This window comes from Pseudopipra pipra, chromosome 5, assembly GCF_036250125.1.
Source record: "Pseudopipra pipra isolate bDixPip1 chromosome 5, bDixPip1.hap1, whole genome shotgun sequence".
Classification (NCBI taxonomy): domain Eukaryota; kingdom Metazoa; phylum Chordata; class Aves; order Passeriformes; family Pipridae; genus Pseudopipra; species Pseudopipra pipra.
In genome coordinates this window covers 9,140,259-9,167,245 of record NC_087553.1, presented here as the reverse complement: position 1 = coordinate 9,167,245, position 26,987 = coordinate 9,140,259, and the positions used below count along the sequence as shown (strand labels likewise).

The window sequence follows — 26,987 nt, the reverse complement described above, 5'->3', positions numbered from 1 at the left end:
GAAATGGAGCTGCAACAGTTTAGGTTTTTTAATCCCAAAGTGGATTATACAAACAACATTTTCATCAAAGACTTTTTACAACAAGCCTAGCATTACTGGTTTTATCTTATTATTAAGGTAAGCATTCTTCAAAGAACTGTATGATTGGAATCTCTTCCTGATACACAGTGACATGCTATTTGCTGGCTGCAGTGAGAAGAGTCAAAATGAAAACGAAAATACAAACAGGTTTTTTTTAAACCTTGTCTTTATTGATTTAGACTTCAGAGCTACAGCCAAAAATAGTGCATCTGTAGAAAATTATCACACATTCTATCAATACAGCATCATCACATGTTTAGAATTGTAAGCACTTGACAAATTGCAAAGGGAACATCCAATCTAGTATTCGGCAATGGAAGGCATGAACAGGGAATACAGGGAGAAAGATTCTTTTTCCTCCTAAAAGAAACATTTCTGAACAGGAATGAAAAGCTTCTTTTAAAAGAAAAGAATTCCAGTCACCACAGAAGACTCATATTGGCTCAGTCAGGGCACCACCACACACCGCTGCAAACTTTGTGTGGAATGTCGAATCGTACAGAGCAGCCAAGACTCTGCTACAGGAGCAGCACTGTCTTCAGCACTCTGTATGCCATCGAGAAGGTCACTGCATAGCCAACTGCCCAAGACAAACCTCTGCCAGGCTGGGGAAGAGGGATCAAGTATGCAAAAGTGTGAAGGATCCTCGCCCCAGTGAAGATCCTGAAATGCAGCAAGGCCGTGGACAGCTCAGGGCCACTAAGGGCATACAGCAGTCCAATGCCAACAAAGGGGACAATGTTTTCAAGGTCATTCAGGTGGCCTCTGGAGAAAGAAGAAAAGTTTTTTACAGTGTTACATTCTGTTGAATAAACCACTTCAAGCCTCATTATTTTTTCAGCATCTTCAGAGCATGCTGCTGTTCAGGCCCTAACACAACTCTGCTTCCTCTGCAGTGGGGACTCTATCCAGCAACTGAAACAATTTTGGCTTGTTCACCTGACATCCCTCTGGTCTCTCTTGCTTCTGACCTTCTGTATGAAAGGTCTTAAGTTTTCTCCCTGGATCTTGGGGATATTAGAGACTTACTGGGTGTACAAGAATGCAAAGTCAGGGAAGAACAGAGAGAGCTGTTATTTTCTTGCAGCCTCTCTCAATAGAACATCAGCTGATGGATGGATGACTGTGACTAAAACTACTGGACTTCATGGCCCAATGGTCTATTCCAGTCCCACAAACTCAGTTTGTGGTCTCTGCAAAGAAAATATGAAACATCTACATATGAACCACTCTATCAAATCTCCATGAAGTTCAATCATCTCTAAGGTTATTTTTGAACATCTAACAGGTGTGACAGTTACGCTTTTCGTTCATTTTCTTCACTCTAAGCACTAAAATAGCTGAAAAATGTTTGAAATTTTGAAACCATAACATAATTTACTAAAAATGTGTTGAGACTGAACTCCATATCTTGAAGTATTCTTTCACACCCCTTCCTAAACCTTCCTATCTTACTTCACTTTAGATAAATTGTACTTTCAGCCAAATTTACTGATTGAAACAATCTCTAAGCCTTACTAATTATGTCATATTTCAGAGCCAACTGGAATCAGAGCATGGCTCTGTCTTACAGCTGCCTTTTAAATCTATTTATCATTACAAGGAAACATAGCCCTCCAGCTTTTTAATTCCTGTTCCCCCAAAAAGTACTCTGAAGAAAGTAATCATTTTCCCATACCCATAAACAGAACACATTCCAGTCACTTATACAGAAGAGAAACCATTCTAAATCTATGCAGCATTGTCTGTTGCCAAGAAGCTTGCAAAATACAGTACACTCCCATTAAGAACCACTGCTGAGAGGAAAGTATGGATGCTTCAACACCAATGGAGTAACTAGAACCAAGCTGACTTACTAGGTCTGGGGATGTATGAAAAACTCTGCTAAACAGAAACACAGGATTGGATAATACAGTGTTTTAAAAATCTAATCTCTGTAAATGAGTGAGGAAGTTGTCATTTTTCTAATGTAACAGTCTGAGTTAAATGGGCATCTGGTCATAAAGTTAGTCTCAAGTTAGCTGGACTTTTAGAATCTACAAATAGGAAGGGATTACCCCTCACCAAAAAGTTTCCATTTTTATGTAACATCCAGCAAATTAAGCAACAACTTCCTGAACTATTCAGGGGCAGAAAAGGAAAGAGCAGAGCATCTTTACATCACACTGTGATTAGAGTCTTCTTTTAGAGATTTTAATCTGTAAGACACATACAGAAATATATTTCATGAAACCACAGTCATCATTTGCAAGGATGCAGTTCTTAAATCAGAGCTGGTACATACTTTTAAGATCTTCCCTACTGCTTGTTTAAATGAGAAGAGTTCATTCACATTCAAGTTTTTGCCATAAAAATAAATTTAGCTTCATTAAGGAATTATCATATGGAAAGCACTCCATTTCCTTGTTAGCACAGGTGTATCAAACAGCATCTCAAAAGTTGAGATTTTGGCAACAGAAAATTTTGCCATCGGCTGAATACAATTAAATAAACTGCAGTATTTAACACACTGAAATACAGTTTACATTCTGCCACGGATTTTACAAAAGAAAATACATAAAATGCAGGTTGCACATTGCCATTCTACTGAGAGAAGAAGGCTGGTCAACTCTCCTGTACTCCTGAGTGAGCGACCTCGATTCAATCTGGCAGAAAGAGCACAGGCTCTGACTCCCACTCTGTACAATCTGCCAGATTAAAGCTCTCATTACAACTCTGGAGTTCCATGGCTTTAACATAATTTTACTTCTCCTTCCCCTGTTATTTCCTTTACACTTTGGGAAAAAATGTAACTATTCCAACTGGTGTTCAAATTAGATAGAAAGCCAATTTAACCTAAATGGACACTGCTTCATATTAAATCAACTTATGGTCATATTTTACAATCTTCTCACCCCTTCCCCCATGCATACAGGACACTACCCAAGAGTTAGTTATTATAGCCAGACAATGGCTTATCATTTTTAGTATGCACGTTGACCACTTGAATGTGGAATGGTTTGTTCATTTAAACTAATTAATGTATTAGATTACTACACAAAGCAACACAAAACATCCACAGGCTTGCCAGAGAGAACGGGGTGAAATTAATTCCTAGGTTTAGTATTACTCTGCTACTTGAAATAGCTTTTAAAGACTCCTCTGCAATACCTGCGTACACGTTCGACATCCGCATCAGTCCTCAGGTATTTCTTGGCATTGTCACCTTTTCCAAACGATGCTGTATCTTCTGGGTTCACAAATGCCTGTTTCAAACAGAAGCACACAAGAGACATTAAAAGCCAAAATGTTTTATCCAGTCAAGGCAGCTCGCTATAATGGCCACTCTTTTAACCAGTGCCTCCATAGCCTCACATAACTTACCTCAGGTTAAAATGCACAGGGAATAGCAGAACATTCTCTGCATTATTGCTTTCTTAAGCACAGCCTGCATGTAGCTTGCATGCTGACAAATTAATATAATGCAATTTATGCATGTAGATAAAGCCTTCTTGTAAGATTACCTGAAGTAATGCCAGTGTGCAGAGGGAATGTAGGCACCTGGAAGGGAGAAGGTCTGTACTACCCAAGTCTGTTTTCCACCATTCCTGACAAATTACCTGAAAGCCCTTTTGGATGCCTTCCTTCTTCAGAAGTTTATACAACAATACCATCCAAGAATCTTATTCCCAACCTCATTTATGAGCAAGTAAGTTTCTCCCTTTCCTCTTAGGTACAAATTCTTCCACTTATATGACCCATTATTATCCCCAAATACTGCAAAACACTACTTGAAAACAACATTTAATCCAGGTAGTGCAGACTACAGTAGATCTCTCCTTGCTGATACATGTAGTAACACAGGTTCTGCAGACTGTCCAGGCTATGAAGATGTAAGTCAAGAAAATCTTTTAATTTTAGGAGAGCTACATGATTGCTTTCCAGGGCAGCCTTGATCCCTATCTGTGAAATATCCTCAGCCTCAAAATTCTAGACATGTTAACAGTATCAGCAACATTTTACCCTCTCTTGCTCCACTAACTGCTTTCCTCCATTTTTTCTAAGCATTTTAAAGACTTTTTTATATCAAATAGAAAACTATTAGTACTAATTTTTCTGGTTGTAATATTACTGTCATAAAAAACCAAAAATTCCAAATTAATGAAGGTCCTGTTGTAACCTGCACCCACACGGATCATAACACGATATCAGCATTAATACAGGACTCCTCTGGATCCACATATAGGTCCACTACAGCTGATGTGCAAAAGGAAGCAAGGTTATGACACAAACATATGGCTCCTATTTTGAACACACAGGACAGGTTTTGTGCTCTACTAAATTTTCACCTGCACCAAAGACCTTAAGAGCCATTAGAAACCAGCAGCAGCTCAAACGCTGTGCTTTTAGGAACTCATGAACAACAGAGTGGTTCAAGCCGGGTTTTCTTGCAAGCAGCAAGAACAAAAAGCAGCATTTCAGTAAAAGGACTGCAACAAAATCCTTGAAGCACACACCATATTGCAGAAGCAGATCTCACAAGAACATGGAGGCAAACTCAGGGCTCTTTCAGCCCAGGAGCAAGTGTTTCCAACAGTGACCATGAGCAGATGCCTAGAGAAGATCAGGAACAGGGCAAACACAACACAAAGGCTTCCCATAAGCACTCTAAGACAGATTATCTTCTGCAATATTTAGTAAAGCTCAGTGGATGTTTCACGTTCTTATCTAACCTACACAACAATCTATGTAAATTTTCAGCCTGTCTCTCATGCTAGAAACAATTTCAGTTTTTTTAGGTAACGACCTACCTGCAATGGGAAGGCTAAAACAATTAGGGAGCATAGAAAGCTTTAGAATTACTGGATTAAAGGGTTATAGTTGCATAAAAATCTACCCCCTCTTCTGACCCTTAGTAGTTGGTTATTCATGTAATATGGCTCCATATCACACTTTATTTGCTTTATAAACTGGGTACCCTGGACAGGAGCTTTCTGCAGAAGACAGTGGAAATTATAGACCTGAAAAACTTTTATTTAAAAATAACAGAAATATTTTACAAGGGTAGGGTTAGTCAAATACAACTATAAGATACAGTCTCATAATTATCTCATAATTAGGTTAAAGATATTATCCATTTGAAACCAACAGGACACCAGCATGCCAAACTCAGAATATCTTTAGAAGAAGGAGGAGGAAGAACACGAATAGCAGCAGTTTTGAAAGCTGAAAAGAAACACGTGATATTTCTGTATTTCAATAGAAATTTCAATTTATTCTACCAGACAGTATTCCCAAATTCCTACCTTTCTTGTCATCCTGTAGTATGCTGTTATAAGACTCATCAGCATCATTTTCAGAAGAACAATAGCTGCGTAAGTGGCGTAAGCCCTGAAGACTTCATTGTCAGCTAACTGGGTCGATTTAGCCATTTCTCCACTTCTCACAGACGACCTTTAGAAAACATTAAAGTTAGGCTAACATCATTGCAATCCAAAATTCTGACAACAACATCCTCAGAATAGCCTTGTTTTTCAGCATCACAGCAATGGCAGCACAAGTTTGCCACTGTGGAAGAAGTTTCTTTTCAAACAATTTTTCCTCTGTTTATTTTCACAATGGCCATAATATAAAACTTTAAGATTATTTAATATGTTGCTTCCATTTTAACTGCTTAGTAAACTGTCAAAGTACAAACCACCACCAGAATATTTAATATAATGGCAGAAACAGCATTTAAGTCACAGAAATTAGTACCATTTTGAAATAACACAAGGAGTTAGGACAATTTTACACCAATTCATTTGAACTAGTGCATTTCCTTAAGCAGTTACCAGGGTAGAGTGTGTGACAATACTATGAATTCTACAGTATGTGAAGAGGAAAATTAATATTGCCTTTTTTTTTTTTTTAAATATCACAATTATAATTGCACTTCAGCTTTCAAACTAACCAATATCTTCCTACCCAACAATAACTTGTAATCAAACTGAGTTAAACATGCATTTTTCTCCTTTGAGACCTTGTTCTTAAAAATTGCTTTTAGCATGATTCACGGGCAAAGATTAAGTTGTAATGACAAAAAGGAGAGAACTATTTCTGCTTTTATCATGGGAGGTTTAAGCTAATGAAGTCTCTTTCCAATGAGACCATACCAAACCCACAATCCTGTGGAAGCAGTACCTTTTATCAACACCATAAAGTTGAAGTGGTGAGGAGCACATAAAAAAGAAAAACATGTCTCCTTGCATATTAAATTTTTTCTCTGCACAGAACAAGGCTTTTGCCTCACCAAGTGCTTTAACCATTCCTAGTGACTAGGAATCCATAAAATTAGTATGTCTTAGAGATGAAAATAAATGAACTTTTTGCTACAGTGAAGTTCTTTCCTGTTATATAAGTTTAACAATAGGAATAAAAAGGTTAATATTAACTTGATTACAGTTCTAACAACCCCTCATATTGCTTTTAGCACAGTCACTGACAGCTATTGCCAAACAAGGGTAACTAGATGAGCAGAGAGCACTAGAAGACTTGCTCTAAAGGCACATCCCGGGTGAGAAAGTGGGCAGGATGGAAGTAAGCAGCAGTTTGCTCAGAGAAAACAAATCTAGCCTTGCCAGGACCTGTCTGCTGTGCTAATGGGATTTTGCTCCCTCTTTCATCCTTTCTACAACTGCGTTTGGGTCACCGGGCCTATCACAGGGTCTAGGGACGATGGGAAATACAGTGTAACTCTCTCTTCTCACGTTACAGCACAGTTCACAAGATAAACCCTGACAGAAACTGTATCTTTTAACTTATCTCAGCAGAAAGCGCACACAGTTTCACACAACAAAAGGAAAGTAAATCCATGGCGTCAGAGCGTTTTTCATTACTGGATGTTAAAGCTATGCTGAAAAGACATCCCAAAACGATGCAAGGCCATGAGAAACTGTTCACCAGCGCCTCTGAACCACACATCTACTCATTTTCCCTGGCTGCAGGGCTGGCCTCTCCGAGCGCCCACAACGCCTTCGATACGAAACGAAAGCAAAATCGGAGAACTCGTGATTTCAACAACATGCGAGCAGAAACGCGAAAAAAATAAACGCCACGTTCTAAAACAGCGCGGGGCTTTACGCCGAGATGTGCTCGGCGAGATTACAAACAGCTGGGTAGCAATAATAATAATAATAATAATAATAATAATAATAATAATAATAATAATAATAGCAGCGCTCTGCAAAACACGTGTCTGGCAGGGTCGGAAGGGCACAGATCCCTCGGCCGCTCCCGCCGAGCGCGTCCCGCGGGCAGGGACAGGAGCGCGTTGTTTGTGCGTGTTTAAAAACGCGGCCTCTCCAAGCGCTGCCGCTCCAGGCTCCGCTTCCAAAGGAGCCCCGGCCCCGCGGGGAGATGCCCCCACCACACCAGCGATCCCTAAGGACAGCCCAGCCCAGCCCGGCCCCGCGCCCCCCCCGCTCCCCGCACCGCCGGCGGGGTCGCTCCCGGATGGCGGCGATGGGAGAAGCGGCCCCGGGAGCCGCCCCCGCGCAGCGCCCACACACCTCGCCCGTCCCGCGGCGATCCGACCCCGCTGCTCCCGCCGCTCCCGCCGCTCCCGCCCGGCCTCTGCCTCCCACCGACCCGGCCTGGCCCCGCCTCGCCCCGCCGGCCGCGGGGGCGGGTCCCGATCCCGATCCCGATCCCGGCCGCCTTCGCCGCTGCCCCCTCCCCGCAGCCGCCGGTGGTCAAAGGGCAGATCAGGGCGAGACCCCTGCGAAGAGTACCTGGGGGAGAGAGAAGTAAAAACTGCGAAAAGCAAGCAAGGAAAAGCCCTCCTGTCCGAACACCCTTGGGTTTAGAGACGGGGGGGAAGCCAAACAACTGTGGCCCAGCCGGGCGTGGGTGGTGACACGCCACGTGCAGCGATTGTGCACACTCCTAAACTTACCTAAAAAACTGTGTGAAACACGTAAAATAATCAGCACTTCGGCCCCTGCATTGCTCTGGTGGGTCTGACCTTCTACCAAAGGAAAAATATGTAGAAATGCTTGCATTGCCAAGCCGTCGGTGCTGTTCCACGTGCACCACATCGCTGTGCAAGGTGTGACGGAAAATAAAGGAACTTCACAGCTGGCCACAGACTTTGCCTACCGGTGTGCTAGAATGTGCAGACAGGAGGAACCCTGGTGTCTGGACTTCCCTCTGCTTCTTCAGAATGCAGATATTGGTTAGTTTGAAAGCTGAAGTGCAATTATAATTGTGACATTTAAAAAATAAAAAAAAAGTTAGGCAATACTAATTTTCCTCTTCACATACTGTAGAATTCACAGTTTTGTCACACACTCTACCCTGGTAACTGCTTAAGGAAATTCACTAGTTCAAATGAATTGGTGTAAAATTGTCCTAACTCCTTGTGTTATTTCAAAATGGTACTAATTTCTGTGACTTAAATGTTGTTTCTGCCATTATATTAAATATTCTGGTGGTGGTTTGTACTTTGACAGTTATATTTCTTATGCTATTCCCACACCACTCCTCCTCATAACTGGACTTGTGACTGAGCAGCTCATGATAAACTGGACTGAAGAAGATAGAGATACATGTACTCAGGTGTCCAATAAAGATTTCAGAAATAATCCTAAAGATGTGCATGGAGACAGAAAGGGAGACAATTTTTAAAGCTGAATCATTATGAAAAAAACCTAGGCTTAGGTGCATGTCTTCAGCATTCATTGGTGTTACTTCTGTGCTTCACGTTCTGTTAAATACCTGTGTGACTCTTATAAATTACAAAACACAACAAGAACTTGTTTGAGCAGGAACTGTAGTAGCAGATCTGTTTTTAGAAGTTGGGTAGAAGTTGGGTTCAACAGCCTTTGTTCTCACTAAGGACACAGCAAATAGAATTTCTGCTGAAGTCAACAAAACAATTCATATGAGCATGGGTCCATCCCAGGGAGCAGATTTCCAGTTCAAACAACATGGAAGCATTTCTGCAGCTCATAACTTACTTCAAGGCAGGAATTGTATCTTTGTAAATTTTTTTACAACACCTAACACATATCACAGTCACATGGTGTGATTAATGCTACTGAAAGAAAACTATAATTATCTTCAATTACCACCTTTTTGTTTGTTTGACATTCTAATCCATATCCGAAGTCAGTTTAAAAAGCAGGTAAACCTATTGAGTTAACAGTTAAACTAAATACACATTATTATACCTGAGAAGAAAAGCTGGTAATTGATTTATACAGAGTTCTCAGAACTACACCTGGAAACACTGGGAAACCAGGAGGGAGGTTTTTTTCATTAGTTGTAGGTAGGATATAAGAAGAAGCAGAAACATAGCTAGAAATTCTACAAATTTCATGCTTTTCTTTGGATTTCACATTCCAGTTTTACAGATTTTAGAAATTCAGATAGATTTATGTGACTTTAAAAAACACTTCTGAAATTGGGAAAGCTGCTATACTCTCAGTCTTTGAATTTTGAGGCCAACACCTTGTTAATTTTTTCCTACTCTCTTTGAATTCACCTAATTCTGAGGAAGGTACAGGTAAGAAGATATGAGGAAGGGAAGAGGTCAGGAAGAGGGGGGAAAAGAGGAGGGAAGGAGGAAAGAGAAAGAAAATCAAAAAAAAAAAAAGAAAAATAGTAAAGAGACAAATATAAAAAGAAAGAAAAGAAAGAAGAAGAGGAAGGGGAAGGTGAAGGAAGATAAGAGAAGGGATAAAAAGAAAAGACGAAAAAATGAATAAAGAAAAAAGGAAAATAGAAAACATGGAAAAAGAAGAAAGGAAATAACATAAGAGAAAATTAGATAAAAGGAAAAAGAGAAAAGGAGAAAGACAAGAAAATTAAAAAAGACAGAATTAAAGAAAAAATAAAGAAAGATGGGGGGAGGGGCAAGAAACAAGAAAAGAAACCAAGATTTCTTGCAGACACTGAACCACTTAAAAGGTTCAGGTTCCTAGCCTCTTCGAGGGAAGAGTCTCAGAAGAGTGCAAAGTGGGCCCAATAGTCAGTAAAGCAGAAATTAACTTGTGCTCAAGGTCTATTTGCTTCTCAAGGTTCAGTAGCAGCATAAAGTGCCTGTAGAACATTTGAAAACTGCTGTGATCTAAGTGAGGTTGGATACATAACTGGTGATAGTTGCTCCTGAGGGGCCCATTCTTACAGTCCTTACTCATGTGAATTGTCCCTTGGATATTAATGGGATTACTCTTGTAAATCAGGGATGCCATATCAGCCCAGTGCCCAGGGTTATACTGATCATGAAGGGCTTGATCTTGCAAACCTCATTCATGTGAGCAACCCTTTTTCATGACAATTTTCCCATCGACTTGAAGAACTACCCATCTAGCCAGAGACAGTAGAATCAGGACGTGAGTTTAGGGTCAGCATAAAAGTAGGAATAAAAGAGTTTTTCATTTAACCTCCAGCAAGGAATAGATACTCCCCAAGAAGGCCAGATAAGTGCAATCATTCTATTTTAACTGCAGGGAGGGCAAGGGATAGGTATATATTGATCAGCCTTGTTCCAATCCTGTCTCCTTCCCTGGCTCCATTTATTTACCATAATTAGAGTGGTAAAGAAGGCACTGACAGTACATTTTCACCATACCTCAAGGTTTTGCTCACCATCCCCTTGATAATATGAATTCGTGCTTTCTTCAAGTAAAATTGACAAATTATGCCTCCTGCGTGAAATGAACCAATGCTTTGCAGAGAAAAACAAATAATGAACACTAATATTCAGTCCATATTTTGTCTCAAAATCTGAAGTACTGTTTAAATGCCGAATGGAATGTTTAGTATAACAGGCCAGAGTCAGTTTTTGTGCTACTCCATTAAAACCTACACGTTCTGGTTTGGGAGAACTTTCACTATATCAAGTGTTGACACCTGTGTAATTTCGCTGTGATTCACACACTTCTGCTTCAGAAGATCTCAAGCTGCTGCCTGGTTTCTCTGGGGAACTGCTTCAAAAACAGCAAGAAAGGATCTTTTTCTTCAGTCGGGAACACTCTCTGCTGGGTATAGCTCAGCGACGGCTTCTCTAGCATAAGCTGCCTTTTGGTTGAGCTTCTAACTCCAAAAGAGCAGTGTTCATCCATCCACCCCTTTTATTCATGCCACTGTTAAGAGGAGAACAGTTCTCAGTATTGCAATTTGGCATTTTTTTCAGAGTTTCAGGTGCTCATTTGTGAGACAGAAACAATAGCTTATGATTTAAGTGACCATTCACAGGGAGTGGTGACCAACAAGCAGTGAGAGAAAAGGATACAGTCTCCACAAAACACAGGAGTGGTCATATCTGCTGATTATATGCCCAGTTATACATAATTTATACATTATGCAGAAACCCCACAAAGCTCATTTACTGGCCATTTAAAGAGACAAAAAGTAAGGTTTTCCTTAGTCTTCCAGATCAAAAGTCAAGTGCAGACATATCACAAGCAGTACTCCAATACAGGAAAATTATCTGTTGCCCTACCAGCTTGATGTCCCACCTGAGGAACAACTCAGAAAGGGACTGGCATGCACACAGGCAGACCTCTTTAGTAGGTCTGTATATCAGCACATCATGGACCTTGCCTTGATTCCACTTTCACTGCATATGAACAGGTATTGCTTCTGAAAATAAGTCTGCAGCATAGAACCACTTTGCAACTGATGGTAATGCATGTGCAGTAAGGTCTTTAAAGTCTCTTGCTGAACTGAAGGGAAAACCTTCACTCAGTTTTGTGACACAAGTGTTTTTATTAGGAAAGTAGGATATTACCATTAAAGGGCATGAGAGAGTTGATATCACTATAATGCTCAGATGTGCCCATAAAACAGATTTTGCAGACACCACAGTAAGTTACTTTTACACTAATCCAATGAGAAGAGTTATTTTTTGAGCATTATTACATACAGCTCATAGAACAAAATCTGATCCTTTAAAATGACACTGAAGTAGCAGAAGGAGAAAGTATTCACTATTGAAGCAGAATGCTTTTCAAGTTTCACTTCACAGGTTGAACAAAGTATTGGGAGCAAAATGGCTTTTGAGATGCTGAGGTTTTGATCATTAATATAGGATAATATAATGATATAGGAGTCCAGTAGGTTTTACTTGTACTACTGCTCTGCTCTAGAAACAGAAGAAAAATATATAGCTGGAGACCAAACTGGAAGATTTCTTGCCATAGTGCCTCTCCAAGTGCACACAGAAGACTCACAATCACTTGGATTGAAGCTACTGAGAAGACAGAGATAATAACAGGCATCTAGGAAGTGGTTGCCGAGTTATCTCTGCAGGCAAGAGATAATAGACGGACCTGGTATGTCTGTAGACAAATAGGTAAAGTTATAAAGTTGTTTTCTGAAGTTCTCCCAAATCATACAGTGAGCTTTTATACTCAAGTAGATGTAGGTATTATGTAAGGCAGAGAAAGAGCCAGGCCCTGTGGACTGAAGCAAGCTCATTTTTCTCTGAGGGTACTAAACTGCTCTATGACCTTTGGTCACCGTTAATCTTAACTGGATTCATATCACAGTTGAATGTCCATAGGCTAAATGGTCCTGGCACACATTATTAGTCATTCAAATTAGAGTTTCTTAACACTTTGTATATATATGTCACTGATGGGATGTGAACCATCTTAACTAATGGAGCAGCTTCTGCCTGGCAGTTTAGTGATGATTATAAGAGCTGAAGGCAGGGAAGGAAAGGGGTACTCCTGCCTAGGTGGTTATTTTTGAGGAGTAACCATCTGAAAGAATGAACTTAAGTGTTCCCTTTAAGCAAGATATTGATCAGTAGTAATCACCTGTCCTGTCAACAGGCACGTATCACTGATCTGACGGTAGGACAGTGCGTGGGATTCAGTAGAAGGACTGCATCAGAGGATGTGGGGAGAAGAAACAGGCCCCCCAGCTTCTGGAAGCCTGTTTTCATCCTGCAGGAAATGCAGGCAGGAGATTTCTGCCTTTGACAATTCAGCTGTCTCCAACTCAAAGAGTGAAAGAAGTTGTGTAATGAATGCTAAGTGTAATTCTGCTAAGTGAGGAAAGGATGTCTAAAGTGTGCCTGTCTGGGAGTTACATCTGTGTGTGAGTTGTTCTTATGTAAGGGTCAGGAGGCAGACTGTGTACTCGGTGTGAGGCAAACATAATTGTTTTAAAAAATCAATTATCTGCAATTATAGGGCCTACTCAAACAGTACCTTTGTAGCATGCACAGCTTCCCCAGGTAGCACAGCTATTTTTATTAGTAATCTCCCCTCCTCCAGCTTTCTATACAGAGCCAAGTTTAGAGTCAGCAAAATTACCTGGAACCAGCACATTTTATCCCAACAGGCCAACCAACCACAATTAAACTGCATTACCATACTTTAGGCTTTAAAGGGGTTCCTTTACTGCAGTGTATAAAAGGCCATAATGAGTGACAGAAAGGGAAAGGAGAAGACAAACATTTCACGTGTAACGGGTTAAAGTCTTCCTCGATGTATGTCCATTGACTTCAGCTGGCCAGGGCTGAATACAGGCAATTCAACATTTAACAATGAGCAGCTTTTGCTTAGTTGGCAAGGAAAGAAACAATTTAAGGTCCAGAGCCTTCCCTGTGCTCTTTCTGTCTTCCTGAATCTTCACTTAGTTGCGGTAGCTCTCTCCTAACTGGAATGACACTCTGCAGGGTTGGCTGTGGGATATTTTCTGCTGCGGTGCAAGATTATTCCTTGTGGTTTTATGGTGCAGTAGTAGACTTTAATAGTCACCCGAGACAATTATTCAGATACTGTATTGTGCAATAAGATTGCTTTTGAACAGCTGCAGAAATAGTTAGCAGAAACTCACTCCCTAAAGCCCTGGGATGGGAAATAAAACCAAACAAACCACAGCAGCAAGACAAGAGTCTGCATCTTACTTCATCATTTAGCTTGTAGAAAAAGGAGTTGTGTAATTTATTTAAAAGTTAATTGGGACAGGGACCATTTTTCATTTCATGGTCCATATAACGCCCAGTAATAATAGGCTACAAATACATACTCAGTCACTACTCAAACACAAATCCTCTTTGGGCAGAGTTGTGACCCAGTATATGGTGCTTTGCCAGGCAATTCTCGTTAAAAAGATAAAGAGCTGAGAAGATAGGGATGCAATTATTCTCTCCAGTAGTGATGTTGTTCTTTGGTGCAATCCCATTTACAAAGAATATCACAAAATCATACATTCCTCTGCTAAATATGGGCAATTTTCTTTCTCATAGTTTCAGTGTTGCCATTCTGAGGAGTGCTATGCCTTAACAAAAATACCATTTCTTTTTATTTCATGTCCAAGTCATGATAACCAGTGTTTCTGTAACACTTTGTTGCAACTAATTAATTTGCTTGCCACTGCAATTCTAACTAGTCTTGGTGAAAATCTTTTGGCTGATATAACACATTGTGGCTTAGCTCGATGCTCTCTGTTGGTTTAAGTCTCACAATACAAAGGGATATTCAGCTGCACTGTCTATTTAGCTTGAATAAAGAGTGCTCATAAACACATAAAATTTTATGGAATCTGCTCATCAAATCTTGCCTCCGGGTCAGGGCTCAGGAGGATCTGACAGTACAGCAGGGGAGAGAAGTACTCTTGCTTAGTTCAGACTCTGAGAAGGCTCCCTGTTGGCTTTTTTCTTTATCTGGGCAGTTGGTGGGGGCTCAATAGGCTCTGCTAACCCACTCCTCTGCTGTGTCATAACCACGTTTCTCTTAAGAAACACTTTGAGCATTTCCTCACCATTTTCTCCCAGAATGACTGTGCAGGCAAAATCAAGCTGGGACAATGTTTTGTACTAAATACAGTGCATGATATGTTGGGAATTTAGTGGCTGAAAGACTGCTTTTTCACTTTTTACTGATGTTGCTTCAGTGAAGTTGCTCTTGATTTATAGCTGGATCAGCAAAATCAGAATCAGACCCTTGCTGCTCATTTCTGTGGGAGCAGTACTGGGCCTAACGTGCTCTCGTGCTCATTATATATCTCAGTACCAAGTCTCTCAGCTTTGATTCATAGAGTTCTCTTTAATTTGGTACATGCAGGCTTCCAGACTAGATCACATAGCAGCAGGATAACAATCCTCAGGAGAGCATTTCAGTTTGAGAAATTCATGAAGAGGGTGACTTTGCTGCTTACCTTCAATGACACTTGTGGAATAGGAAAGAGAAGAGTGAATGAAATGGAATTGCCAGCCTGTTTCAAAATGTATGCTCTATTATACAGAGGATGACAAATAGCACCCTCAATAACATAATTCTGGTAGCTGTGCAAGTTTTTGTTGTGTTGTTGTTTTTTCTGCACTGTAATCTGTCTTTTCACATTTAGGCCAGGCTTTTCTTACCTGTGCACGCTGCACATGGGAGCTCTGAAATACTCCACTGTGCCCTTCTGCAGAGCAGGGATCCACCAGGCCTTGCCTGGGGTGAAGGCAAGCAGGAGGAACAGAGCCTTTTCCTGCCGTGCAGCAGGGAAAGACCTTGGGTTCACCTCTTCTCTCCTCTCATCTCCAGCACTCTGACCAGGAGTGTTGAATTCAGAGTGGGAGAGGAGTCATCACAGTGTGAGATGGTACAGATCTGGGGCAGGTCACTTCCTTATGGAGCAAAACCTGCTGCTTTTCCAAGCCATGAAAAATTGTGTATGTAGCTCCTTACATGGGAGGGATGGCAAAGCAGTAATCTTGCCTTCTTTCAGCAGGAAGGAGCCCCTTTCATATTAGTGAAGGCATTTTACTATATATTTGGGTGTATTGAAGTGGAGGGGAAAATGTGTCCTTGACAGTAGCTGTAGTGAATCATCAATATGTGTATACATGTATAGAATGAGTGTGGGAGCTGGCAGCAAGAGACAATGAGAAAGTGTTCCTAAAAAAATATATAATCATCTTGTCTCTTTGAGAACTTCAGGATTTTGCCCCTTTCCATGGAAGATTGACTTCCTACCCTGGTGGCTACACCAAGGCTGTTGGGAATTGAGCCCTTGCTGCTTTTCACCCCATCCTAATTTCCACAGAGGTGCCTATTTGTGAAAGGCAGTATTGGCCTCTGATGGTAGCACTGTCTTTGTACAAGAAAAATTACTTTCTTTTGAAGCTGAGTAAGGGATTTTCATGGGCTTGCATGCTGAAGAGAGTTGGAGAAATGTGGTTGACTGTATCCAAAGAAGAGAGGAAAACAAAGAGACCTGACATCTGCCTCCTAGCCCATGTCCTGTTGCCCTGGGAAACATGCTCATGGGCTTCATAAATGTCTCTGTTTGCAGTAGTTTTTGATCTTTCTGACTGTGATATGAGGTCTGCCAAAGCCAGAATCACAGAATACTCTGAGTTGGAAGGGACCCACAAGGATCATCAAGTCCAGCTCATAAGTGAATGGCTCATATGGGAATCAATCCAACAACCTTGGCATTCTTAGCACCAGGCTCTAACCAACTGAGCTAATCTCAGGGTCAAGGGATGTCCTTCCTTGCACTGAAACTCGCTGTTCCTCCTAGGCAAGACTACAGGACTTCCCCTTAACTTCATAACATGTATTTAATTAACTTTGAACAGAGTTCTGTGACTATCCCTGCTTTGGGGGTGTAGTTTTTTACCATCCCTTTTTTTTTTTTTCAGCTGTTATCACTGCACTGCATGATGCACTCAGACACTTCATTGCCTTCCCAGTCTACAGCAGTCAAAGCAAACTGCTGTTCAGCAGCATAAGTGAACCCTCTTATCTACCCTGCATAACCTTCTAGGACAAGGGCAGATTTCTAGCCCCTTACTCTGAGATTATATATATGTTCACCATCACTCTTAGTTCACATTTTCTTTACATTTTCAATGACGTTACTTCATTACGTCATTTAATTCTCAATTTTCAGGTTCACCAGCTCATTTTCAGCCTCTGAGAAACATCTCTGAAATTGTGCCCACTCTACTTTTGAAGCCAGTTCAGGGACTCTTATCAGGCCTTCTTACCACTCAGTATTCCCTCTACTCTTCCCCTGACAGGGCAGATAAATTGATATTAATGGTACATAAGGGAGGTCGAGGACACATTACAGTGTCCTGATTTTCCTGAATGCAGTCTTTCTGCTACTGGCCTTCCACATTAGGTCCTGTTAAACTCTGTGGACATTCCATTAATTCCATGAGCATCAGAACAAGCTCCCTTCCTTTAATAAATTGTATTGAATAAACAAGCCACCTAGAAAGTTTTATGACCTTTTATGAAATGTTCAGAAACACATAAAATATAACTATTGCTTAGTGGGCTGATACTAACTCACTTGAATTCAAGTCCTTTGACCACCATTCTTGCAGAAATAAGAGTAGTTGATTTGTTTCTTCTTCTTCTGCAATAGACCTGATCCAAATCCTATTGAAGCCAACAAATCATTTTTTTTTCTGTCTTGTGGGACACGGCTCACACTCAGCTCAAGTGGCTCACAAGGATTTCAATTATTTTCATGCTTTTGAAAAAAAAGCCCAGTCACAAGTAGTGACACCTCCTTTAAACCTGAGTTTTCCCATTGAAATAGAAGATTCATAGAGTGGGTGTCGAATGAGCAGGGCCTGTCTGCAGCTTACCTCTCACAAGTGCAGAGAGTGATGGCAATGGCATATATTATCCAAGAACTTTACCCTACAACAGCTGATGATAACTTACCAGAGTAAACACTGATGGGACAAAGTTTCCACACCTAGTAAGTCCATGCCAGCCAGTAAACTTGGCATCTCTGATAAAGCAGCAAACTGAATTTTTCACTTCTGCACTTTCGTGCCATAGTTCTAACAAAGAATCAAAGTTCATTGTGTGACACTGGAAGGAAGGAAAATAGTGTAGTATTGTAATGTCTTTCTGCAGAATGAGTGGTGGTTAAAATGTAGTAGCCAGGGGTTTTCTTAGAGTCTTTTGTCAGTTTGATTTACATATTGGGAATGCTGGGGGATTGGGACAGACTGTAAAAAAACGTGGTTTAATTTCTCCAGTTTTTTGGTGGTATCAGTGCTATAAATGTATCATGCTGTATTAAAAATAATAAGTAGTGCTATTTGATGTTTTAACTGGAACAGTAACTACATGTTCCAGTTTAGCTATATGCTTCAAAAGCATAAAATAAAAGTCAAACCTGTCAAAACACCTAAAAGTGGATATATATTTTTAACTGTGCAGTTGCATTTATATCAACAATGTGTATATTGTGGAAAAAATTAGACATAACCGTAACTCATTGCAACATTCAGGCTTATTGGAGCAGTAATTTTTTTTTTTTATTATTTTTTATACTGGTTTAACAAGCAATAAGAAGAAATGGTGATGGGAAGATTCAAATGTTATACGTGCTGAGGCCTGATTTTGTCCTGCACAACCTAGTGAAGATTCCTGTTCCATTTGTGGAAATATATGAAAGAAACTACAGAGGGACTTGGGTAGAAGGAGTTCATGTATTTATGGAAGCTCCTTGTGTTGGCCTTGTGGGCTCTGGGTGAGTTGAACTTTTCCCACAGTGCTTATCCTCTTCCTTGCAACCTGCAGGTGTTGTCTTATGCAACTCAGCCTGGCTGACTTCTTGTGATCATGTTGCAAGTTCTTTGATACTTGATGTTCTTTCTGAAATCCGAGACCTTCAGGCAGGTGAATCTGTGAGAATTTCTCTTGGTAATACTTTGTGCTAGTAGGGGAGGAGGGAGTTAAAAAATGTGGCTGAGTACAGCCCTAAAGGTCAAGCCAACAACACACATAACACTGAGAAACATAACTCTCGTTCAAAAAGGGAAATTCCATTATAAATATTTTCACTCATTGCCTTTGCTTTTTCTGGACCCCATTTTTTAAAAAACATTGGTTTACTTCCCGAGTCAGTTCCTTTAATTTTAGCTTGGGTAAAGGGTTGGCAATGGTTTCCCCTTGCTTTTATTTTAATTAGACTATCTCTGATTTTTATATTCTCTATTGAAACAGTATTTAAAAGCTGCAAAGTCGGCAAGGCCCACTTTTCTGGTCGGTATCGAGTGCCCTCACATAACATTGCTGTTAATGGAAATTAATTGTATCGTGCCTATAGACCTTGGAGCAGTTTTACAGATATTAGATTCTTAGACCTCTGTGGTGTTTTATTATTGATTAAAGAATGAGAGGAAATCTCATGGCTTAAGACCTTGTACTGGGATTTATGAATTACTCTTTTTCCTATGTGACCCTTGGCAGGTCATTGAATCTGTCTTTCAGTTTCCCATCCGTGAAGCGGGAATAATGATGATTTTCTGCTGCTGCTCTTTGTCCATCATGCCTACTTAAATAGTTCACTCTTTGGAACAGGACTTTGCTAGTGCAAAGAAATTTCATTCTGAGTTAGGATCTAGAGCTGTAATACAAATAATTAATATTAGCATTAAACAGTCAAAGGTATTACATCCAAGATGCATTTGGCCTGAGGCCCACATAGTTCTTAAAATGATGGATTTTTAATTGATTATTTGGAATGAGACCTTTTCTCAGACTAGCTAAATTGCTTAAGACCCACGCACACCAGCTATATTTAGAGGCGAGGAGGTGGCAGAGTAATTCTTAAAAGTGCTCTGTTTCTAATAACCCAGGTGAGTGACAGTCTGTGAGTGCTGCCTCTTTTAAAGCAAACATGACTCACAGCCCCCAGGCAGCAAACATGTGCAGGTTAGAAATTGTATTGAACTGTCCACATTCAAGAAGCAGTGAAATACAGCCAAATTCATAATCATTTAATTTAATAATTCCAGGTTAGTACAACAGGGTAGGCATACAAATGGCTTGGCATCTGTAACAGCAAAATGCAAAAGGACTGTAAAATCAGGGGGGGTTAAGGTGGGTCTGGAGTAAACAAGGCAATATCTTCATCCCACAGCACATGTTGATGCTTTCGGAAAGCATTCTGGAGAAACTACATCTTTATAAAAGTAAGATTATATCCAGTGTCCAAGTAAAAGGCAAAATGAAAATGGGCTTCTAGATGCATTGGTATTTAATTCTTGTTGGAACAGACATCCCCTGCCCCCCAAAAGGCTGTGTCCCAGACATTTCTTCTCCCAAACTATTACCAGTACCCATGAATGCTCTTTCTAGCTCTCAGAGTGTACATGGTGAAATAAAGCTGTGCTCTTAGAAACTGCCAGGGAGGTGCATGGGAGGAGTGAGTACCACCCCAGCCTTTTCACATCTCTGACCAGCTAAACAGGGAGAAGCTGTTTTCCCAGTGGGGGAAGAATACTGCTGGCTGCTTGAAAGACACTTTGTGTCACTTGTGCTCCTGGAGACAATGGGCCCTACTGATTCTGATTTTGTGTCCTAAGCTTCTCACTGACCTGGGCACTCAGCCACATTGCACTGTTTCTTTTTCTGTGAGATGACCAAAGGCAAGCTCATCTCTGGGAATCTAAGTACTGCCAGGAACTCCCACTGATGCAACAACTTCCTTTCATCATAAGCTGCAATGTTAAAAGCAGACTTTGGTTGTAACTGCAATAACAGTGCTCGGCCAGGCTCTGGAATAGCTGCATCTTGGTTCCATCGGATTCTCATTAAAGAAGTTAATGGCTAAATGAAAAAAGAAGCCAGTTCTAACTACTTTCCTTCGTAAGGTAGTTTCACTAGAAGTCAAATATGGTCCTTCTTCCCTCAAATCATTGCCTCTTTTTTAACGGTTCCCATGTTTCATTTCCAAGAATTTACATTCAGGAAGCACCAAGTTAGGTGGAAGACACAACACAGAGGCTTTGGTTCAGAATTTCCTTGCCTCTTTGCCTCCTTTAGAGAAAACACAATACTGATTCTTTTTAGTTGCCTCTCAGTTCTGTTTCCTGGAGTTGAACCTGTGACAAGTTAGAACTAGGCAGGGTATCTGCTCAACAGCAAGTGCACACCCAGCTCTGCTACTGGAAATTCCTCATGTCAAAAAATCAGGTAAACATTACTCAGTGGTTTTGCACCAGACTGGGAATCTGTGCATTTTATTACATCTCCTTCATGTGGACTTGAGGGAACCTGACAGGTCTGGAAAATAAAGACCCGGTACCACGTAGCAAGGATCTGGTAATGGGAGATACTCAGTGTCCTCCCATCTGCCTGCAAACACGCCTTCAACTCTGACCCACTTCACTGGGTGGTGTCTCAGGTAGTCCTTTGTCTTTTTAAGATTTAGATGTGTAAATAACTGTGTAATACTTAAATATAATATCTTCCATCAATGTAAAAAGGCTGCCAAGTTCTGGAACTACCAGGGTGTACCAGATACAAGGTTCATCTGGTTCCTGGGGGTGTTGTACAAGCTAAGATCAGCTTAAAAGGAAGACTGAGAATTAGTAACAACTGCAATGTGTAGTGCCTTGTGTAATATCTCTTTAACTGGAAGTATTTTGTGCAAGTTATTGCCAAATTATTATTATTCAGGTCTTGTTCTACTTTCAGAAGTTCCTTTATTTCCACACCACTACAGTTAGCTATTTAGTTGTGGACAACCAAATTGAACTGCTCGTTGCCATCATCAGTGTAGACTGCTCGGTTTATAGCTGCCAAATATCTGAAGTACAAAATTAAGTATATTTTCCTAACATTTGTTACTCAAAATTAATAATTATATAGATAATTTTTGTTGTCTGCATAAATATCCAGTCCCTTTTGGTATCTGTCAAGTTCTTGGCTTCCAAGCGAAATTAATATCAAAGTCCAATTATAGGCTGAGTAAAAAAGTATTGTTTTTTCAGGGTTGGATTTTATTCTTCCTAATGGCATCGAGCTGAATTTGTGTTATGAGACAGTGAGAAAATAAGCTCCCTATATCTTAGTTACTGATACACACTTTCAGGATTATCCGTTTTACAAAGGACAGTCTTATTATCCTTATTTAACTAAGAGACAGCAGTTTCAGGGATAGATGCAGTGATTAGCAGATGAATCATACTTATGTTTCAAGTTAATATTCTCAGTTTTTTTCCTCCATAATATTTGCTACTATCACAACCAACTTCCAAGACAGGCTTTCCATCTGCTGCCTGTGACCCGTCGCTTTACCTGCTATAGGGAACCCTCCTCTTGCAACCACACTGGCTCCAAAGTCCAATAGAAACGGTTAAAGATTTCTATTGATTGACAAAAGTCTGTAATCAGGTCATGGGCAAGTGCCACGTTAAAGGGATGGCTTGCTTCCTTTCCCCACCCCCAACTCCCTTCTAACTCACCCCGGGAAGATTTGGCACCGTTTCCAGACTGCTTCAGTTTCTCTGCCCAGGATTAATTTTATTTTTGTATGTAGAAAAAGTATAATATACAAAGTGACCTTTTCTCCTAAACCCAGGATTCTTTTGGTGCCTGTTTATTCCATTTAAGTTTCTAGTTAATAGGCTGTTGCCCTGAGTTGTAGGTTCTGTTTACTACAAGATCTAACTTGCTGCATTTGTCTGCCTCCACGACACAGGACTTTAATGTTGAAATCATATCCCCTATAAGCCATTAGTCTAATCAATCCAGCACTTGAGGAGGCTGATAAATGAACAGTAATCTGAACCCCAGCCTCCCTTCAAGGACCCTATGTCAAAGGGCTTTGGAGTTCATATCATTCTGTGTAATGAGCTCTGCCCTGGAAGGACAGAGAAAATATGGCTTGATAGCTGATGAATGTTTGAGATTCATTCTCCTTCTGAGCAGGATTGTGATTTTCCTACATTTCAGTAAAATACTTAAAAGCTAATTTAGTCAGTGTGTTGGTGGTGGGTAGATGTGGATGCTTGACCACTAAAAACTGAACTGGCAAGCTACATGCTCCTTTCTCCTTAAAGTCACTTAAGAGAAGGGGAAGTGATTATCTAGAGTGAGCTGTCAACCTTTATGCCAGCTTTCCTCCTGATATGATTTATAAAACAGCTAAGATAACCTCTGGGGGGGAGCTTTGCAATGGAAATAGCAAGTGATTTTTATTCTAATGAACATAACACTGTCACAAGTTTAAAGTTCAAATCTGAGGTACGAAGGTTTGGGGGAAAAAAAAGAGCCCGTAAAATATGAATGTGACAGCACATGTGTTCCTTTCCTGCACAGTGTATGAAACAGGAGAAATAGGCAAACTTTATTTTTCTAATGAGGTTTAAAATATTTTTCAGTCTTCGTCAGGCAGAAGGTTCTCAATACTGCTTGTTTTTTTTTTTGTTTCTGGGTTGGCTTTTTTTTTTTTTGCTTCCTGAGGTCCTTGATAAAGATGAGGTGTTTTTTTCAGAGCAAGTTGTGCTGTGCCCTTTGGTCCTTCAGCATTGCAAAATGTCCTGCCACGACTGGCACTCAGTAAATAACCCTTTGTTGGCAGCTGCAGCCAAGAGGCAGAAGGCTGAATGGACTACAGGAATTTAAACTGCTGCAAGAGTCTTGTCCTGGCCAGCATTTAAAAACACCAAATAAGGATTTATTGGAGATCTTATTTCTTTACCATTAAAAAGAAAAAAAAAAAGAAAAAAATTTTTATAAAATAATTATTAAAAAAAAGAAAATAAAGAATCCCATTCCTGGGTATCTGACAGCTTTCATTGACATCTAACTTACTTCAGAACTGCTTTAAAAATAAAATCAGACCCTTTGAAAGAAACTATTACACGCAAAACAAGAACAACAAATTCGAAAGTTTATACATCCTTTGATGTTATCCTGCCCCTGAACTTGTCCAGCATATTTTTTATGGTGAGAGCTGCATGCATGCCACTTAGGCAGTGAGCCATAGTATCTGCAGGCTTGCTGAGGCTGATAGCTTTCCACTTTCTACCTGGAACCTTTCTGTCTCAAGGCTAGAGTTGCACTAGATCTTTGCTATCAGCTGAAGTAGAAAGAATTGGCTCAGTAGAAAAGGAAAGTGAACTAAAAACTTTTAAAAAAGCTCTAAAAACACTTAAAGTGATTGTGTTTATTAGCCTCATTTCCTGAAGGTATAATCTCACCTCGAAGCCCTGTACTAGTAGGAAGCTCCCATTTCATACCAGCTTCTGGGCACACTGCCTTGTTGGAAAGGGTGTGGTGGTGTCTTGTGGGATTCAAGAATTCCATGTTGGTCTCCTCCTCAGTGGCCCAGCCATCCCCAGGCAGGCACAGAAGAGGACAGGCATTGCCAAACTCCGGCTTAGTAGAAACATGGAATTTTTCAGAGGTGCATCAGTGGAATGATTAAGACCTGGAAGCAATATTGAATGTATCAGAAATTTTAAAAAAAAAATGCTTCTGCTGGTTTGGTAGCATTTGTTTGAACTGCACAGAAGGTGTTCACAGCCAGTAGGAATTCATGCCACTTGCCTGCTGTGGAGTCCTACCATATTGAAATTCCATAACTAGCAGCAATATTAATTTGATCCCCTTATTTCTCCTTCTGACACAAAAGCTGTGTGCTTACAAAAATGTACTGAATAGCCTGAAGATAAGGAGTTAAAAAAAAGAAGAAGTGTAGTTACGTTTTCCAATGTGTCACATGATTGCAGCTCACTTTTCTGTGTTGTGAAAAACATAGTCTAAACTACTTTCAAAAAAAAACCATGCTTGGACACAATTTTCGTAAGCTTTGTCTGCTTAAGTAACTATCTGGTGGGGCAGGTGGTAGATAGAAGAAAACTAAATCTCCAGGAAACCCCAAAATCCCCTTTGAAATTTTGAAAAAAAAAAAAAAAGGAAAATTAACAAATCCTTTCATACTCCAGCTGTTCCCAAATGATAGACACTACCACGGCACTAGGAGGTCTCTATTTATTTTGGGAACCTGACTGCATATGGGACATACCTGACATTCGGGGTGGTGAATGTCAGGCAGGTGACAAGTACCCTGTCTCTCTGTGGCAAAAAATGCACACTGAATGGGGACAATGTAGCTCAATTTTTTCCCACATTAGTGTCTCCTGAGATATAGTCAGCACAGGTTTGGGTTAGACAACACAAAAGCTGAGTATCACAGCTCGTTGAAAAAAACCAGGAAAGCACTGGAAATTCTTTGTCTCTGTTTTTCAGCAAAGTTTGAATTTCCACAGGGGAAATAAAATCAGTAATTTCTGATACATGCAAAGCTTAGTATCACAAAAACTTTGAAGGTAATGAAAATAAGCAGCCTCTCTATTTTCCATTAGCAGATGTCTGAAGCTTTGTTGAGACTCTTACTGGCACAGAGAGTTGCTAAATGCAGTATTTTGCCACCATCATGGGATGATTTATCCATGGAGTATATTTTTTTATGCAGCTGTTATACCTCAAGTGGTAAATAAGGCTTTGTCTGTGCTCCAAAATTGTGCCACTTTAAATATACCGCTGTAGTTAAAGTAATACAACCCGTTGCTTGTTGTTACAGCCCTGTAAAACATCACTCAGTCATGTAGTTGTCCCTGTATAGCAAAGGGAGCATATCTGTGGTGATTTTGTTTTGCATTGCACACTGAAGTTTTTATTGGTGTTATAGTAACATCTAAAAGAAAGAAGGCAACCAAAATATTGTGCTGGGAAAGCTCTTGAGCACAAATGAGGTCTAAATCAGAAAGATTGTGAGCAGCTTCAGGTACAAACCACATTTTCCTGTGGTCAGGGATAATGGTAGCACGTTATAGGCTGCATTAAATATCATTAACAATAATGAAAGCATGGCAAAAACATTTCACCAAGACAGGAAAATACAAGGTTTCTGGCAATAGCATCAGCAGCCTTACCACTGAGCACAGAATAATTTCTTAGCATCAAACTCTAGAGCAGAATAAGACCATTTTATGTTTTGTAGCTATCAGAAGTCACATTGTCACCATGTTATGAAGTCACTCCTGAGAACTGAAGTCTGTGCCATTGTAAAAAATTGCTAAATATCTGGCAATACTTGGAGTGTAATATTTGTTTCCTGATTTCAAATGAGCAGTGAAAAACAATTCTTGCCAAAAGTTTCCAAAAAGGATTGCAGCTGGGTAGGGCTTATTTTAATGTCTGATTTCAAAAAAATCAGATTTACTTAAATCAATTGCCTCTGCAAGGCAGAGCAATTTAGAGAATGTCTTGCTGGAAAACTTTTGTGGGTTGTCATGGTTTGAATAGCCCCAAAATCCAATTCCCTGGCTCCATCCCCCCTCCCACATCTCAACCTAATGTGAGATGGGCTTTTCCAGACAAAACACACCAGACTCAAAGTGGGGGGAAAGGGAATATATTACAATGACTGTACAAATAAATATAACATCACATTATACACACGATCACAACTATCTCTACCATGACATATGTATTTACAATGATCAGATCTCTTCTCCCCTCCAAATAAAAGTCCAGGAGGGAAAGAAGGACAGATCCCTTCCAGTCTTTAAGCAGCAGCATCTTCTGAGGCAGCAGGTCCTGTCTGTCTTCTCCACATGCAGCAGCTGATAGCTGGCTTTCTTCCAGCACTCAACGAGGGAGATATCAAATTCCCTCGGCCCCATCGCCTCAACCGGGGGGTCTTCCGTGGGCTTCGTAACCCCAGACAAGGTCGTATCACCACGTCATATCACGAAGACACAGGGGGGTCTTCGTGACTGTCTGGTATCTTCAGGAGACTCAGCTCCTTGCTTGCAGGGCCTTTGTGCCCTGTCTCTCAGGCTGCCACCGCGGCAGCAGTGCAAGGGGGGGAGCCAAGGTCAACTCCCCCTGCATTCCATCTGGCCGTCCCGGTCCAGCTCCGGGACACTCTGAGCTTCTCAGCTTCTCTCTCTCTCTAGTGCTACATGTCCAAGGCTCCTCTAAAATAGGAGTCCATGTCCCTCTTCTCCAGGAGGGTCTCCAAGGGAGTTTTGGGGGATCTGGTACAGTCTCTTACCCCAAACTCTGTCTCTCTGCTGCTCTCTTCTTCTCCTCCCTTTCCAGGAGTCTTCTCTCCGGTGCTGCATGTTGTTTCTGCTGCTTCTTCAGTTCAGGTCTTAT

General features: G+C 40.6%; 1 protein-coding gene across 2 annotated transcripts; it reads right to left on the bottom strand.

Moving 5' to 3' along the window:
- Positions 1-229: 229 nt before the first annotated feature.
- On the bottom strand, positions 230-7,853 carry MGST1 (microsomal glutathione S-transferase 1). Of its 2 annotated transcripts, none has more exons than XM_064654379.1 (4): positions 7,833-7,853; positions 5,367-5,514; positions 3,232-3,326; positions 230-846 (listed from the first exon to the last, which is right to left on the bottom strand). In XM_064654379.1, exons 2-4 carry the CDS (start codon positions 5,490-5,492, stop codon positions 600-602), a joined length of 468 nt encoding a protein of 155 aa, XP_064510449.1. In that variant the 5' UTR covers positions 5,493-5,514; positions 7,833-7,853; the 3' UTR covers positions 230-599. The 2 variants fall into 2 exon arrangements, with proteins under 2 accessions (XP_064510449.1, XP_064510448.1); XM_064654378.1 differs by lacking the exon at positions 7,833-7,853 and adding an exon at positions 7,611-7,722.
- Positions 7,854-26,987: the final 19,134 nt, after the last annotated feature.

Coding starts and splice junctions, on each gene's coding strand:
- MGST1 (XM_064654379.1), bottom strand. CDS start 5,492: ATGGCTAAATCGACCCAGTTAGCTGACAATGAAGTCTTCAGGGCTTAC. Junction 3,327..5,366: donor ACTACAGGATGACAAGAAAG/GTAGGAATTTGG, acceptor TGTTTGAAACAG/GCATTTGTGAACCCAGAAGA. Junction 847..3,231: donor GATGTCGAACGTGTACGCAG/GTATTGCAGAGG, acceptor TTCTTTCTCCAG/AGGCCACCTGAATGACCTTG.